The sequence below is a fragment of the Myotis nattereri genome (assembly GCF_964212035.1).
Source record: "Myotis nattereri genome assembly, chromosome: 3".
In the NCBI taxonomy this organism is placed as follows: Eukaryota; Metazoa; Chordata; class Mammalia; order Chiroptera; family Vespertilionidae; genus Myotis; species Myotis nattereri.
This window is the reverse complement of record NC_138077.1, coordinates 65,959,718-65,972,463: the sequence shown is the minus strand read 5'-3', so window position 1 is coordinate 65,972,463 and position 12,746 is coordinate 65,959,718. Positions and strand designations below refer to the sequence as shown.

The 12,746-nt window shown below is 41.4% G+C and overlaps 1 protein-coding gene across 1 annotated transcript in view; it reads left to right on the top strand.

Annotated features, from left to right (window-relative positions):
* The window catches only part of ATP6V1A (ATPase H+ transporting V1 subunit A), a 69,769-nt gene that overhangs the window by 20,337 nt on the left and 36,686 nt on the right, over nt 1-12,746 (top strand). Inside the window, exons 2-5 of the mRNA XM_081085659.1 lie at nt 3,060-3,154; nt 8,939-9,067; nt 11,634-11,848; nt 12,100-12,237. Coding sequence (XP_080941785.1) covers nt 3,073-3,154; nt 8,939-9,067; nt 11,634-11,848; nt 12,100-12,237 — 564 coding nt within the window. The 5' untranslated portion in view covers nt 3,060-3,072. The remainder of the gene's footprint in view (nt 1-3,059; nt 3,155-8,938; nt 9,068-11,633; nt 11,849-12,099; nt 12,238-12,746) is intronic.

The following is a 12,746-nucleotide window of genomic DNA, read 5'->3' as shown; positions in this document are numbered from 1 at the left end:
TCAGTGGATAGAGCATCATCCTGTGGACTGAAGCGTGCTGGGTTTGATTCTGATCAAGGGTACGTACCTCGGTTGCAGGCTTGATCCCTGATCCTGGTCAGGGTGCCCCGGGAGGCAACCAATTGATGTGTCTGACATTAGTGTTTCTCTCTGTCTCTCCCCTTCCCTTTCACTCTCTCTAAAAAACAAGCAAATCACTGGAAAAATATTCTCGAGGGAGGATTAAAAAGTAAAAATAAATGTAAGACATAAGATGATGAAAAATAAAGCAGTGAAGGAGGGGGCTATGTTGTGATTTAAATAGATGGGCAGAGAAGCCTCTTGGAGTAGGGGACAGTTGAGTAAAGACCTGAAGGAAGTATAGGAGCAGATATCTGCAAGAAGGGTACTCTAGGTAGAGGGAGCAACATGTACAAAGACCCTGAGGCAGAACATGTATGTTTTTGAGAAATGGCAAGGAATTCAGTGTATACAGGGGTGGGCAAAAGTAGATTTACAGTTCTGAGTACATTATTGTATTACTTATTATTACGACTGTAAACCTAATTTTTCCCACTCCTGTATATGCAGAATGATTAAGGGTAGAAGTAATTGGAGAGATGGTCAGAAAGATAATGGGGGAGAGGGCAAGATGTAGGGCTGGATAAACCATTGAGAAGACTTCACATTGTTATACTCAGTATTTTTTTTTAAAATATATTTTATTGATTTCTTTTTTTTTTTTAAATTTTTTTTTCTTTTAATTAAATCTTTATTGTTCAGATTATTACATTTGTTCCTCTTTTTTTCCCCCCATAACTCCCCTCCTCCCAGTTCCCACCCCACCCTCCGCCCTCACTCCCCACCCACTGTCCTCATCCATAGGTGCACGATTTTTGCCCAGTCTCTTCCTGCATCTCCCACACCCCTTTCCCCCCCAAGAATAGTCAGTCCATTCCCTTTCTATGTCCCTGATTCTATTATAATCACCAGTTGATTCTGTTCATCAGATTATTTATTCACTTGATTCTTAGATTCACTTGTTGATAGATGCATATTTGTTGTTCATAATTTGTATCTTTACCTTTTTCTTCCTCTTCCTCTTCTTAAAGGATACCTTTCAGCATTTCATATAATCCTGGTTTGGTGGTGATGAACTCCTTTAGCTTTTCCTTATGTGTGAAGCTCTTTATCTGACCTTCAATTCTGAATGAAAGCTTTGCTGGATAAAGTAATCTTGGTTGTAGGTTCTTGGTATTCATCACTTTGAACATTTCTTGCCACTCCCTTCTGGCCTGCAAAGTTTCTGTTGAGAAATCAGCTGACAGTCGTATGGGTATTCCCTTGTAGGTAACTGAGTTTCTTTCTCTTGCTGTTTTTAAGATTTTCTCTTTGTCTTTTGCTCTTGGCATTTTAATTATGATGTGTCTTGGTGTGGTCCTCTTTGGATTCCTTTTGTTTGGGGTTCTCCGCGCTTCTTGGACCTGTAAGTCCATTTCTTTCACCAGGTGGGGGAAGTTTTCTGTCATTATTTCTTCAAATAGGTTTTCAATATCTTGCTCTCTCTCATCTTCTGGCACCCCTATAATTCTGATGTTGGTACGCTTGAAGCTGTCCCAGAGGCTCCTTACACTATCCTCGCATTTTTGGATTCTTTTTTCATTTTGCTTTTCCGGTTGGGTGTTTTTTGCTTCCTCGCATTTCAAATCATTGACTTGATTCTTGCGCTCCTCTGGTCTGCTGTCGGGAGTCTGTATAGTATTCGTTATTTCAGTCCGTGTATGCTTAATTTCTAGTTGGTTCCCCAATATAACATCGAGGGTCTCATTAGTTTTCTTGTAGATCTCATTAAGTTTATCGGCGGCTTCTAAACAGTTCTTGAGAGACCTTAAAAGTGTGGTTCTGAACTCTATATCTTCCATTGACAATTTTGTCCTGTTTCTTTGTCTCCGCATTTTGTTATGCTTCCTTGGTGCACCCCCTAGTGGTCTTTGTGCGCAGTCTTATAAACCTTGATTGTTGTAGCTAATACCAGGGAGGGTTTGACCTCCAGGCCAAGTGGCTATGAGAATCAGCTGTGTCTGCAGTGAGAGAACTTCTGTCCTCTAGGGAGGTGCTAATCTAGCCTTTGCCTGAGGCTATCCGGCAAATGCCTCTGTGCAGGGCTTGGGCAGGGCGGGTCGCACAGGATCAACAGGGTGGGCCGGAGAGAGCAGTGATGGCGGCTCTCAGTCCTGTCCCCAGGGGCTCTGCCTCTCTGAGTCCCAGCAATGGCTGCAAAGCTCGGAGAGAAAGCTGCACTCGCTCTGACCGAAGCCAGACAGTCCCGCTTCTCCCGTTTGAGTCTGGGTCCCTAAAGACTCGCTGGGATCTGGAGCTCAGAGTCTGCGACTCCCTCCCGATTGAAAACGCCAACCGCGCCCTCCGCCGCCAGCCCGCTCCGCGCACTCCGCACCTCAGAATTTGACTTCAGCACTGCGCCTCCTCTGAGTGTCCGAATGCGTTTCTCTTTCCTCCTAGTTGTAGGACTTCCACTCAGCCAGCGTTCCAGTGGTTCTGGGTGATGTCCCTTCCGTTTTTTGGTTTCACTTTTGAAGTAGTTGTTCAAAGCAGCAAACTCCGGCGTTAACCTATGCCGCCATCTTGGTTCTCTATCTGATTTCTTACAGAGAGGAAGGGAGAGGGATAGAGAGTTAGAAACATCGATGAGAGAGAAACATCAATCAGCTGCCTCCTTCACACTCCCTACTGGGTATGTGCCTGCAACCAAGGTACATGCCTTTGACCGGAATCGAACCTGGGACCCTTGAGTTCGCAGGCCGACGCTCTATCCATTGAGCCAAACCTGTTAGAGCTACTCAGTATTTTTTATGGGACAGTTTTCATGGGGATATATAATTCTGAATTTTAATAATTGTAAAGCATCCAGGAATGAGGTACTTTTAATCACATTTTAAGAATTTTTTATTTTACTTTGAAGAAGTGGTAATAACTCAAAATACACCATCAATGAGAGTTGACTACCTATATTGGTTCTTTTGCGTTAGGGTTTGTAATTATGACTTAATTTTTCCCCTTAGGTAAATTAACACAATGGATTTCTCCAAGCTACCAAAAATACGTGATGAAGATAAAGAAAGCACATTTGGTTATGTGCATGGGGTCTCAGGACCTGGTAAGTAATACATAATAATCTCAATGGTAAAGATTCCTAATTTCAATTAATGTATTTTCAAGGTGTTTTAGATGGAAATATAGAAGTTTCTGTTCACCTACATAAATTCTGTCCTCAAAAGATTTTATAACTGCTACTAGAGGCTGGGTGCACGAACTCGTGCATCAGTGGGGTCCCTCAGCCTGGCCTGCGGGATCGGGCTGAAACTGTGGCTCTCTGACATCCCTGAGGGATCCCGGATTGCGAGAGGGTGCAGGCCAGGCCGAGGGACCCCACCGGTGCACGATCAGGGCCAGGGAGAGACACAGGAGGTTGGCCAGCCGGGGAGGGACCGAAGGAGGGTGCCAGGGTGTGTCTGGCCCATCTCGCTCAATCCTGATGGGCTGGACCCCAGCAGCAAGTTAACCTACTGGTTGGAGCGTCTGTCCCCTGGTGGTCAGTGCATGTCATAGCGACTGGTTGGCTGGTCAACTGTCTGCCCCCTGGTGGTCAGTGCACATCACAGTGAGCATTTGAGTGGTCTTAGCATATCATTAGCACATTACACTTTGTGGGTTTTGTTTGTTTGTTTGTTTTTGTTTTTAAATATATTTTATTGATTTTTTACAGAGAGGAAGGGAGAGAGATAGAGAGTTAGAAACATCGATGAGAGAGAAACATCGATCAGGTCCCTCTTGCACACCTCCCACTGGGGATGTGCCCGCAACCAAGGTACATGCCCTTGACCAGAATCAAACTCGCGACCCCTCAGTCCGCAGGCCGACGCTCTATCCACTGAGCCAAACCAGTCAGGGCTAGCACATTACACTTTGATTGGTTGAACGGCCGACCGGACACCTAGCATATTGGCCTTTTATTATATAAGATGAGACTGAGGTAATACCTCCATCCTAAGGGCTTATCTAGCATTCATTATCTAAATTTGATAATTATTGAGGTACTAATTTGTAATATCATGTTTATTATGTAAATGTATAGTCACTGTTCAGATTATTACCTATTTTTTGTTAAAATCTGAGGTTAAAAAGCTATTGCTTTTAGTATGTGATACCTTGCAAATTATAAGCATTCAATAAATATGTTAATTTGGTTTGAACTTTAATAATGTTTTCAGAGCATTTCTCAGTAATACCAACCTTAGCTCTTTACATATATAAAACCTTCTAAATGGCTATTTCAGAATCACATAACTGGCTAGCTGTGGAAAAGAAGCCTCATGACATGGCACTGATAATGGAGAGCCGTTTTAAAGTTTATGTTCATTTTGCCCAAACTTGGGGTACTGCTGTATCTCATTCTAGTATTCATTTTATTATTCCACACTCCTACTGAAAAACCTGATTCAGTTTCCAGAAGTAAACCTGTTCATTGATTTATAATCCTTAGTGGAAATCCATTGTTTCTTATATCTCGGTCTTTATGCAAATGAAGACTCTCAGTCACTGTGCCTCTTATTTCTCCCCTGGAAGCTTCTATCACTTAGAACTTGCTGTTTGAGCTTTAATTAATTGGCAAACAATGCATTTCACTGTTTTTAATCTCTGTTGCTATTCAGAGAAACAGTTTCCTCTTGATGATCAAAAGAGTTTTTAGGAAATGCTACACACAAGAACTTTTAGGGAAAGGACAAAAGAACACCATCAAAAGAGTTTAGGCAAAAATATTTTTCTAAAACTTGTAGTAAATTCTTGAACCTATTTCTAATTCTTTAGTACTTAATAAGATAAAGAAATGGCATACATTTGGTTGATGAAATAAGATTTAAAATTTTAGTTACTCTGATATTTCAATGCATCTTAATTCTTTCTAGTATATAGTAGGTATAGAGGTAAATATTTATGAAATTAATATATCTACATTGTTCTAATACAATAAAATATTAATACTTTAATAGTTTTTATTTGAATGTTGCCTAATACATAGTTCTAATCAATTTTATCAGAAGGCTAAATATTAAAAATAGATTTATTTCTATGCCTAAGAAAATGTACAACCTTCCCTTCCTGCCAGAAAAGTAATCTTTTCTTACTAGACAATATATATAGTCCAAAATAGTAAGTACAAATTCTGTTATAGTACTTGCAAAAAATAGGGACTCTTTTATATATATGTATATATTTTTATTATTATTGATTTCAGAGAGGAAGGAAAAGAGAGAAATAGAAACATCAATGATGAGAAAGAATTATTGATCAGCTGCCTCCTGCACGCCCCCTACTGGGAATCAAGCCTGCACCTGGGCATGTGCCCTGACTGGGAATGGAACCATGACCTCCTGGTTCATAGGTCAAAGCTCAACCACTGAGCCAAGCTGGCCAGGCAGGGTTCTTTTATATATATATATATACACACATACACACACACACACACACACACACACACACATACACACACACACATATATACATATACATATATCCTATCTAATAATAGACAAACATGGTAATTAACCATACCTCCGAACCGCTTCCCATTGGCTAATCAGGAAGATATGCAAATTAACTGCCAACCAAGATGGTGGCCGGCAGCCAGGCAGCTGAAGCGAACAGGAGGCTTGCTTGCTCCAGTGATGGAGAAAGCCAAGGTTCCCCGCCTGCCGCTGCCGGCCTCTGAGCTGCACTCTAAGAAACAATGTTGCATTTATAGAAGCTAAACAAACCCCAGAAACCTGCTTTCAGCCAGCCAGGCCTCAGAGCTAGAGCTGCAACAGTGTTTCAATTATAGAAGTCAAACAAACCCAGATACCTACTTTCAGCAGCCGAGGTCTCAGAGCTGGAGTTGAGCCTCAGAGCTAAAGCCGGCTCTCAGTTCCAGTGACAGCCATAGAAGATAAATAAATCCATGAATAAAAAAGAAAAAGATAAAAAGGAGCGGTTGGGAGCTTCAGTCACCCGCCAGCCTGAAAACGGCCCTCAACCCCTCACCCAGACTGGCCAGGCACCCCAGTGGGGACCCCCACCCTGAAGAGGGGGTGTGACCAGCTGCAAACAGCCATCATCCCCTCATCCAGGCTGGCCAGGCACCCAAGCGGAACCCCCACTCTGATCCGGGACACCCTTCAGGGCAAACCAGCCGGCCCCTACCCGTGCACCAGGCCTCTATCCTATATAGTAAAAGGGTAATATGCAAACTGACCCTAATAGCAGAAAGACTGGGAATGACTGGTCACTATGACACACACTGACCACCAGGGAGCAGATGCTCAATGCAGGAGCTGCCCTCTGGTGGTCAGGGCGCTCCCACATGGGAGGAGCTCTGCTCAGCCACAAGCCAGGCTGATGGCTGCCAGTACAGTGGAGGTGGTAGGAGCCTCTCCCGCATCCTCAGCAGCACTAAGGATGTCCGACTGCAGCTTAGGCCTGCTCCCCGCTGGCAAGTGGACATCCCCCGAGGGCTGCCGGGCTGCCAGAGGGATGTCTGATTGCCATCTTAGGCCCAATTCCCTGGGGAGTGGGCCTAAGCCAACTTGTGGTCATCCCCTGAGGAGTCCCAGACTGTGAGAGGGCACAGGCTGGGCTAAGGACCCCCTTCACCCCCGAGTGCTCAAATTTTTGTGCACCGGGCCCCTAGTCTATATATATATAGACTAGGGGCCCGGTGCACGAAATTCGTGCACTGGGTGTGTGTGTGGGGGGGGGGGAGTGTCCCTCAGCCCAGTCTGCCCCCTCTCACATACTGGGAGCCCTCAGGCGTTGACCCCCATCACCCTCCAATCGCAGGATCGGCCCCTTGCCCAGGCCTGACGCCTCTGACAGAGGCGTCAGGCCTGGGCAGGGGACCCTCATTTCCCCCCATCACTGGTTCTGCCCCCACCCCAGGCCTGAGGCCTCTGGCGGAGGCGTCAGGCCTGGGCAGGGGACCCCCAGACCCCTCCGATTGCTGGCTCTGCCCCTTGCCCAGGCCTGATGCCTCGGCCAGAGGCATAGACCCCCATCACCCTCCGATCGCCTGATCGGCCCCTTGCCCAGGCCTGACGCCTCCGCCAGAGGTGTCAGGCTTGGACAGGGGACCCTCATCTCCCCCCGATCACTGGCTCTGACCCCTGCCCAGGCCTGAGGCCTCTGGCCCAGGAATCATGGCTGGGCAGGGGACCCCCATCTCCCTCTGATCGCTTGCTCCACCCCCCGCCCAAGCCTGACGCCTCTGACCCAGGCTTCAGGCCTGGGCAAGGGGACCATCATATCCCCCCAATCCCCGGCTCAGCCCCCCGCCCAGGCCTGATGCCTCGGCCAGAGGAGTTGACCCTCATCACCCTCCGATCACCAATCACCGGATCGGCCCCTTGACCAGGCCTGAGGCCTCCGGCAGAGGTGTCAGGCCTGGTCAGGGGACCCCCAGCTCCCCGCAGTTGCAGGCTCCGCCCCTGCCCAGGCCTAACGCCTCTGGCCTAGGCGTCCGGCCCAGGCAGCGGGGGGCCCCGCGATCGTGGGCTTTGCTTTAGGCCCAGACAAGGGACCCCTAGCTCCTGGGACTGCCAGCTTCAACCGTGCCAGCTCCCATCGCTGGCTCCACCCCTACTTCCTGCTATCACTGGCCAGGGCGGCAAAGGCGCCTGATTCTCCGATCATGGCTGGGGGGCAGGGCAAAGGCAGCCCCAGGGCCGCCTTTGCCCTGCCCCCCAGCTCTTAGCTCCCCCCTGGGTTTCCGATCACTGTCAGTGGCAGGGGGCTTCTTCCTGCTTTCCCTTTCGCCTCCCTGCATTGTGCCTACATATGCAAATTAGCCGCCATCTTGTTGGCAGTTAACTGCCAATCTTAGTTGGCAGTTAATTTGCATATAGCCCTGATTAGCCAATGAAAAAGGTATCGCCGTACGCCAATTACCATTTTTCTCTTTTATTAGTGTAGATATATATATATATATATATTTATATATATACACACACACACATACACACACACACACACACACATATATATACATATATCTATCTATATCTATCTATCTATATCTATATAAATATCTATTTATTTATTTCATTGACTTAAGGGAGAGAGAGAAAAAGGGAGAGAGCTCGCACATCAGAGAGAGTGCAATATCATAGGCTTCTTCTTGCACACCTTCTACTGGGCATGTGCCCTGACCAGGAATGGAACCAGTGACCTTTTTTTGGTGGCTGGGACAAAGCTCAACCAACTGAGCCACATCAGCCAAGGCAGAAATAGGGATTCTTAGTTAGCACCTCACCCAGTGGTGGTAACTAATTATAAACATTCCTATTGCCTATTTTGTAGATGCATATGTGAGTTTTTCTAGGTAGAGCGTGATCATCAGTTTATGAAAAAGGTCCATGTCCCAGAAAAGTTTTAAGAACCACTGTTATTAAGTGTTCGAGAGTAAAGATGATGTTTCCAATATTATCTTTCAAAGGAATGGTGACAACACAGCAAACTGATAATTGTGTGGCATTCTACCACACTACTAGCTAAAGTTTCTGTTCCATTTTTTCAGTTTTTATTTTCATTTTCCCAAACCCACTCTTTCATGTATTATAGCAACCTGGGTTGATCAAAACCCTTCTTTACATTATGGGTTATTATGGATTATTATGAGTATATTCTGTAAATGTATAATCTTTAGCCTAAAAAATTTATTTTGTTTCCCGCTATAGCATATGCTAAAAATGCATCTTTCTGTGAAACTATATGTATGTTCCATAGTGGATGTTTTATTTTCCTTATGAATATATGAGAGAGTTGTTTTATTGGATTTACTGGATATTTTAATTACCTATAACTATTCACAGAGTCTTAAGTCATCAAAATATGCATATTTTCTTTACAGTGGTTACAGCCTGTGAAATGTCAGGTGCAGCCATGTATGAGCTGGTGAGAGTGGGCCACAGCGAGTTGGTTGGAGAGATTATCCGATTGGAAGGTGACATGGCTACTATCCAGGTGTATGAAGAAACTTGTATCCTTTTTGATTGAATTTCTTTTTAAAAAAAATATATTTATATTGATTTCAGAGAGGAAGGGAGAGGAAGAGAGAGAGAGAGAAACATCAATGATGAGAGAGAATCATTGATTGGCTGCCTCCTGCACGTCCCACACTGGGGATCAAGCCTACAACCCTTGCATATGCCCTGACCTCCTGGTTCATGGGTCAACACTCAACCACTGAGCCACACTGATTGGGCCTTTTGGTTAGATTTTTTGCCACGTTCTATAAGTCATATTTTAAGGATTTATGGCAAAGGTAGAAGCAGAACAACCAGTGGTATCAGAAGCATGAAATGTTGGTATTAGAAATCTGATTCATACAGGAGTATATTGAAGAAAGGTACTAGGAATTAGTGCTCTTCTTAATAAATTAGTATCACCTTCTGAATTTTCATTACTCTTAATATTTCAGTAGTTCACAAACTTTAGGGGGAATCAATTAGAGAGAGACATATTGTAGAAGGAACCATAAACAGAATGCCATCATCAATTTGTATGATTAAAAGTCTCCAATCATTTCTGTTTATAATAGTAAACCGGTCACCATTCTATCTTTATTCTAATAAATAGTGCTGGGTGATGTGTTAAATTACAGCTTTAGTACTGGGGAATATTTACTGTTTGGCTAGTTTAGCTACCATAATTTTGGCTTTTAAATAAAGAATTTATTTTCAATTTTCTATAAAAAATAAAGAGATAAAGAGTTAAGCCTTGTGAAGAGAAACCAGTTTTTTTATTTTTTTTTTGGGGGGGGGGGCATTTTATTTGTGTATTTTACTTAGATTGGTCCTCAGGATCAGCATTAATTCTTTAGCTATTTAAGATTTATTTGAAACAACCTTTTTTTTTTGTCATACTAAAATACATGCTTGCCAGTATTTTTTCTGTGTGTGTGAGTACTGTGCTAATTAAAAAAAAAAAGTCATCTGAAAATTTGAAATAAAATGAGAAATCTTTGTGGTTATAAAATCATGACTAGTCAAAAGAATTTTTTCTGTTGTTACTGTTAACTTTTATTTAATCTTTTGCATGGTTTGCAGATTTTAAATAAACAAATGAACATGTATATGGTGACAATTCTCCCCACTTTTGTCATCTGTATCTGGCCAGTTTTCAGAACACACACTTGCATGCAGCCATTTTAATTAGTTCTTCTTATTATATAGCCTTCTAGTTTAATTGCATTTATGAACCAATATCAATATGTACTTTTCTTCCTTTTTTTTTTTTTTTTTTACTAAAAGATAGCATATTATATTCACTTAAAAAGAAATGTATTGTGTAAGATAGATAGATATGTGATAAAGTGTTAATGGTAGAATCTAGCCGGTAGAAATAGCAGATGGAGTTCACTGTAAAATTCAGCTTTGCAATAGTTTAAAAGTATTCATAACCAATTATTAGAAATGAAACTATATCTTGGAGATCTTTCTAGAGCAATTCATATAAGCTTCTATTCCTTTTTTATAGCTAAATAGCATTCATTATATGAATATACCATAATTCATATGGTATATTAATCAATATCTTAATGATAGAAATTTTAGTTGTTTCTAGTCATTTATTACATACAATGTAACTATAGCATGAGTTCACAGAAGTTAGATTTTTGGGTCAAAATTTATGCATTTTAGTTTTGATAGATACTGCTAAATTGGTGTCAATAAAAGTTGTACTGCTTTTACGCCTATGAACAAGTACATGAGAGCAAGCAGGACTCAATGTGTTTATTTGCAGGCTTTATTCTTTTCCTTTTTAAAACCACTTAATTCTTAAAATTTTAATTTTTTGTTAGGAACTAATATCCTTTTTAGGGGAGTGATGTTCTTAAGTTGTATAGTTGAAATAATGTATTAAAGAGAAACTTTTGTTTCTGATTTTAAGTTCTATGGTTTCTCAAACTGCACCAAGGCACTCTGGGCAACTTCAGCTTCCAGGATGTTTTAAATTTTTGAAGTTAACAAGAATATTAGACATCTTGTCAGACACCATGTGACCTAGTAGCTTGAGATAATAAACAGTTTCATTACTTGGCTGTACTATATTCTTGTTGATGATGTCATATATTCACGAAGCTGAGTTTTTGGTGATTGCTAAACTAAAAAGCAAGTACTCTGTGCAGCTGACTATGGATCAGGTATTCAGTCTGATTCCAAGGTTTGAAAATTGTAAAATTCCTGACAGGCACATATATCCCATTTGTAAGAATTGAGTTTATTTAAGAATGAAATTAAAATAATATTTTTTCTATTTATGTATATTTCCAAGTGCCACTTGGTTATTTGGAGATGTGTGTGTGTGTGTGTGTGTGTGTATAGTTGCTTGGATATGGCTATTTAATAAATGTAATTATTAGATAGAAGTTTTGTCATATGTCACTGTGAAAATGTTACTAAAACACTAAGAATGTTGTAAACTGAGAAAGTTTGACCGTCTCTGTTTTAGCTCCTTAAGTATCATTTCCCATTAAACTGGTATTTCCTTTTTATAGTATCTCTAAACTTTCTTAGTGAGTTTTCCTCAACTACTGTTTCTAGCTGGTGTGTCTGTTGGAGATCCTGTACTCCGCACTGGTAAACCCCTCTCTGTAGAACTTGGTCCTGGCATTATGGGAGCCATTTTTGATGGTATTCAAAGACCTTTGTCGGACATCAGCAATCAGACCCAAAGTATCTACATTCCTCGAGGAGTAAATGTGTCTGCTCTTAGCAGAGATATCAAATGGGATTTTACACCTTGCAAAAACCTACGGGTATGTCTTTATAATCAAGATTTCTAAAGTTGGTGAAAGATTGTGAAATGAATATTTAGTGAATTATTTTGTACTCTTAATTCAAATAAAAATAGACCACAGACCATAGTATAAATTTTTCTTTAAATCTACTAAGATTATAGAACTAATATGTTTTACTGATAAGTAAGGCAAATGATTTAAAGAATATCAAGGGTCAGTCTACTTGATGTTTATTTGAACATTAAACAACAAATGCATTTGTTCTCTAGGTTGGTAGTCACATCACTGGTGGAGATATTTATGGAATTGTCAATGAAAATTCTCTCATCAAACACAAAATCATGTTACCTCCACGAAGCAGAGGAACTGTAACTTACATTGCTCCACCTGGAAATTATGATACCTCTGTAAGTATCACATAAACTTTATCTCACAGAGTAGCCCTACTTATATATGCTAGTTGCCCAGTTTTAGTGCTCTAAATAGTTTAGTGCTCTAAATACATTAAATAGAGTTATTTAATGTATAGGTTTTAAGTAATTCTCATCATTATTTTTTTATTCAACTTATTTTTTTTAACTTGGGCTTGGGAATACAAAAACAAGTTTTTTAAAAAAATTTTGTTAAAGTCTAGTTGCCATACAATATTATATTACGTTCAGGTAAACAACATAGTCATTTGACATTTATGTATCCTAAAATATGATTACCATAGTAAGCCTAGTAATTATCTGTCATCAAGCAAAGTTACTATATTCTTGACATATTCCCTGTGCTGTATGTTATATCCAGGTGCTTATTAGGTAAAGGGAATAAGAGAACATAGTGATTCTTTTTCTTTTTTTTCTTAATATGTTTATTGATTTTAGGGAGAGGGGGAGAGAGATAGAAACATCAATGATGAAAGAGAATCATT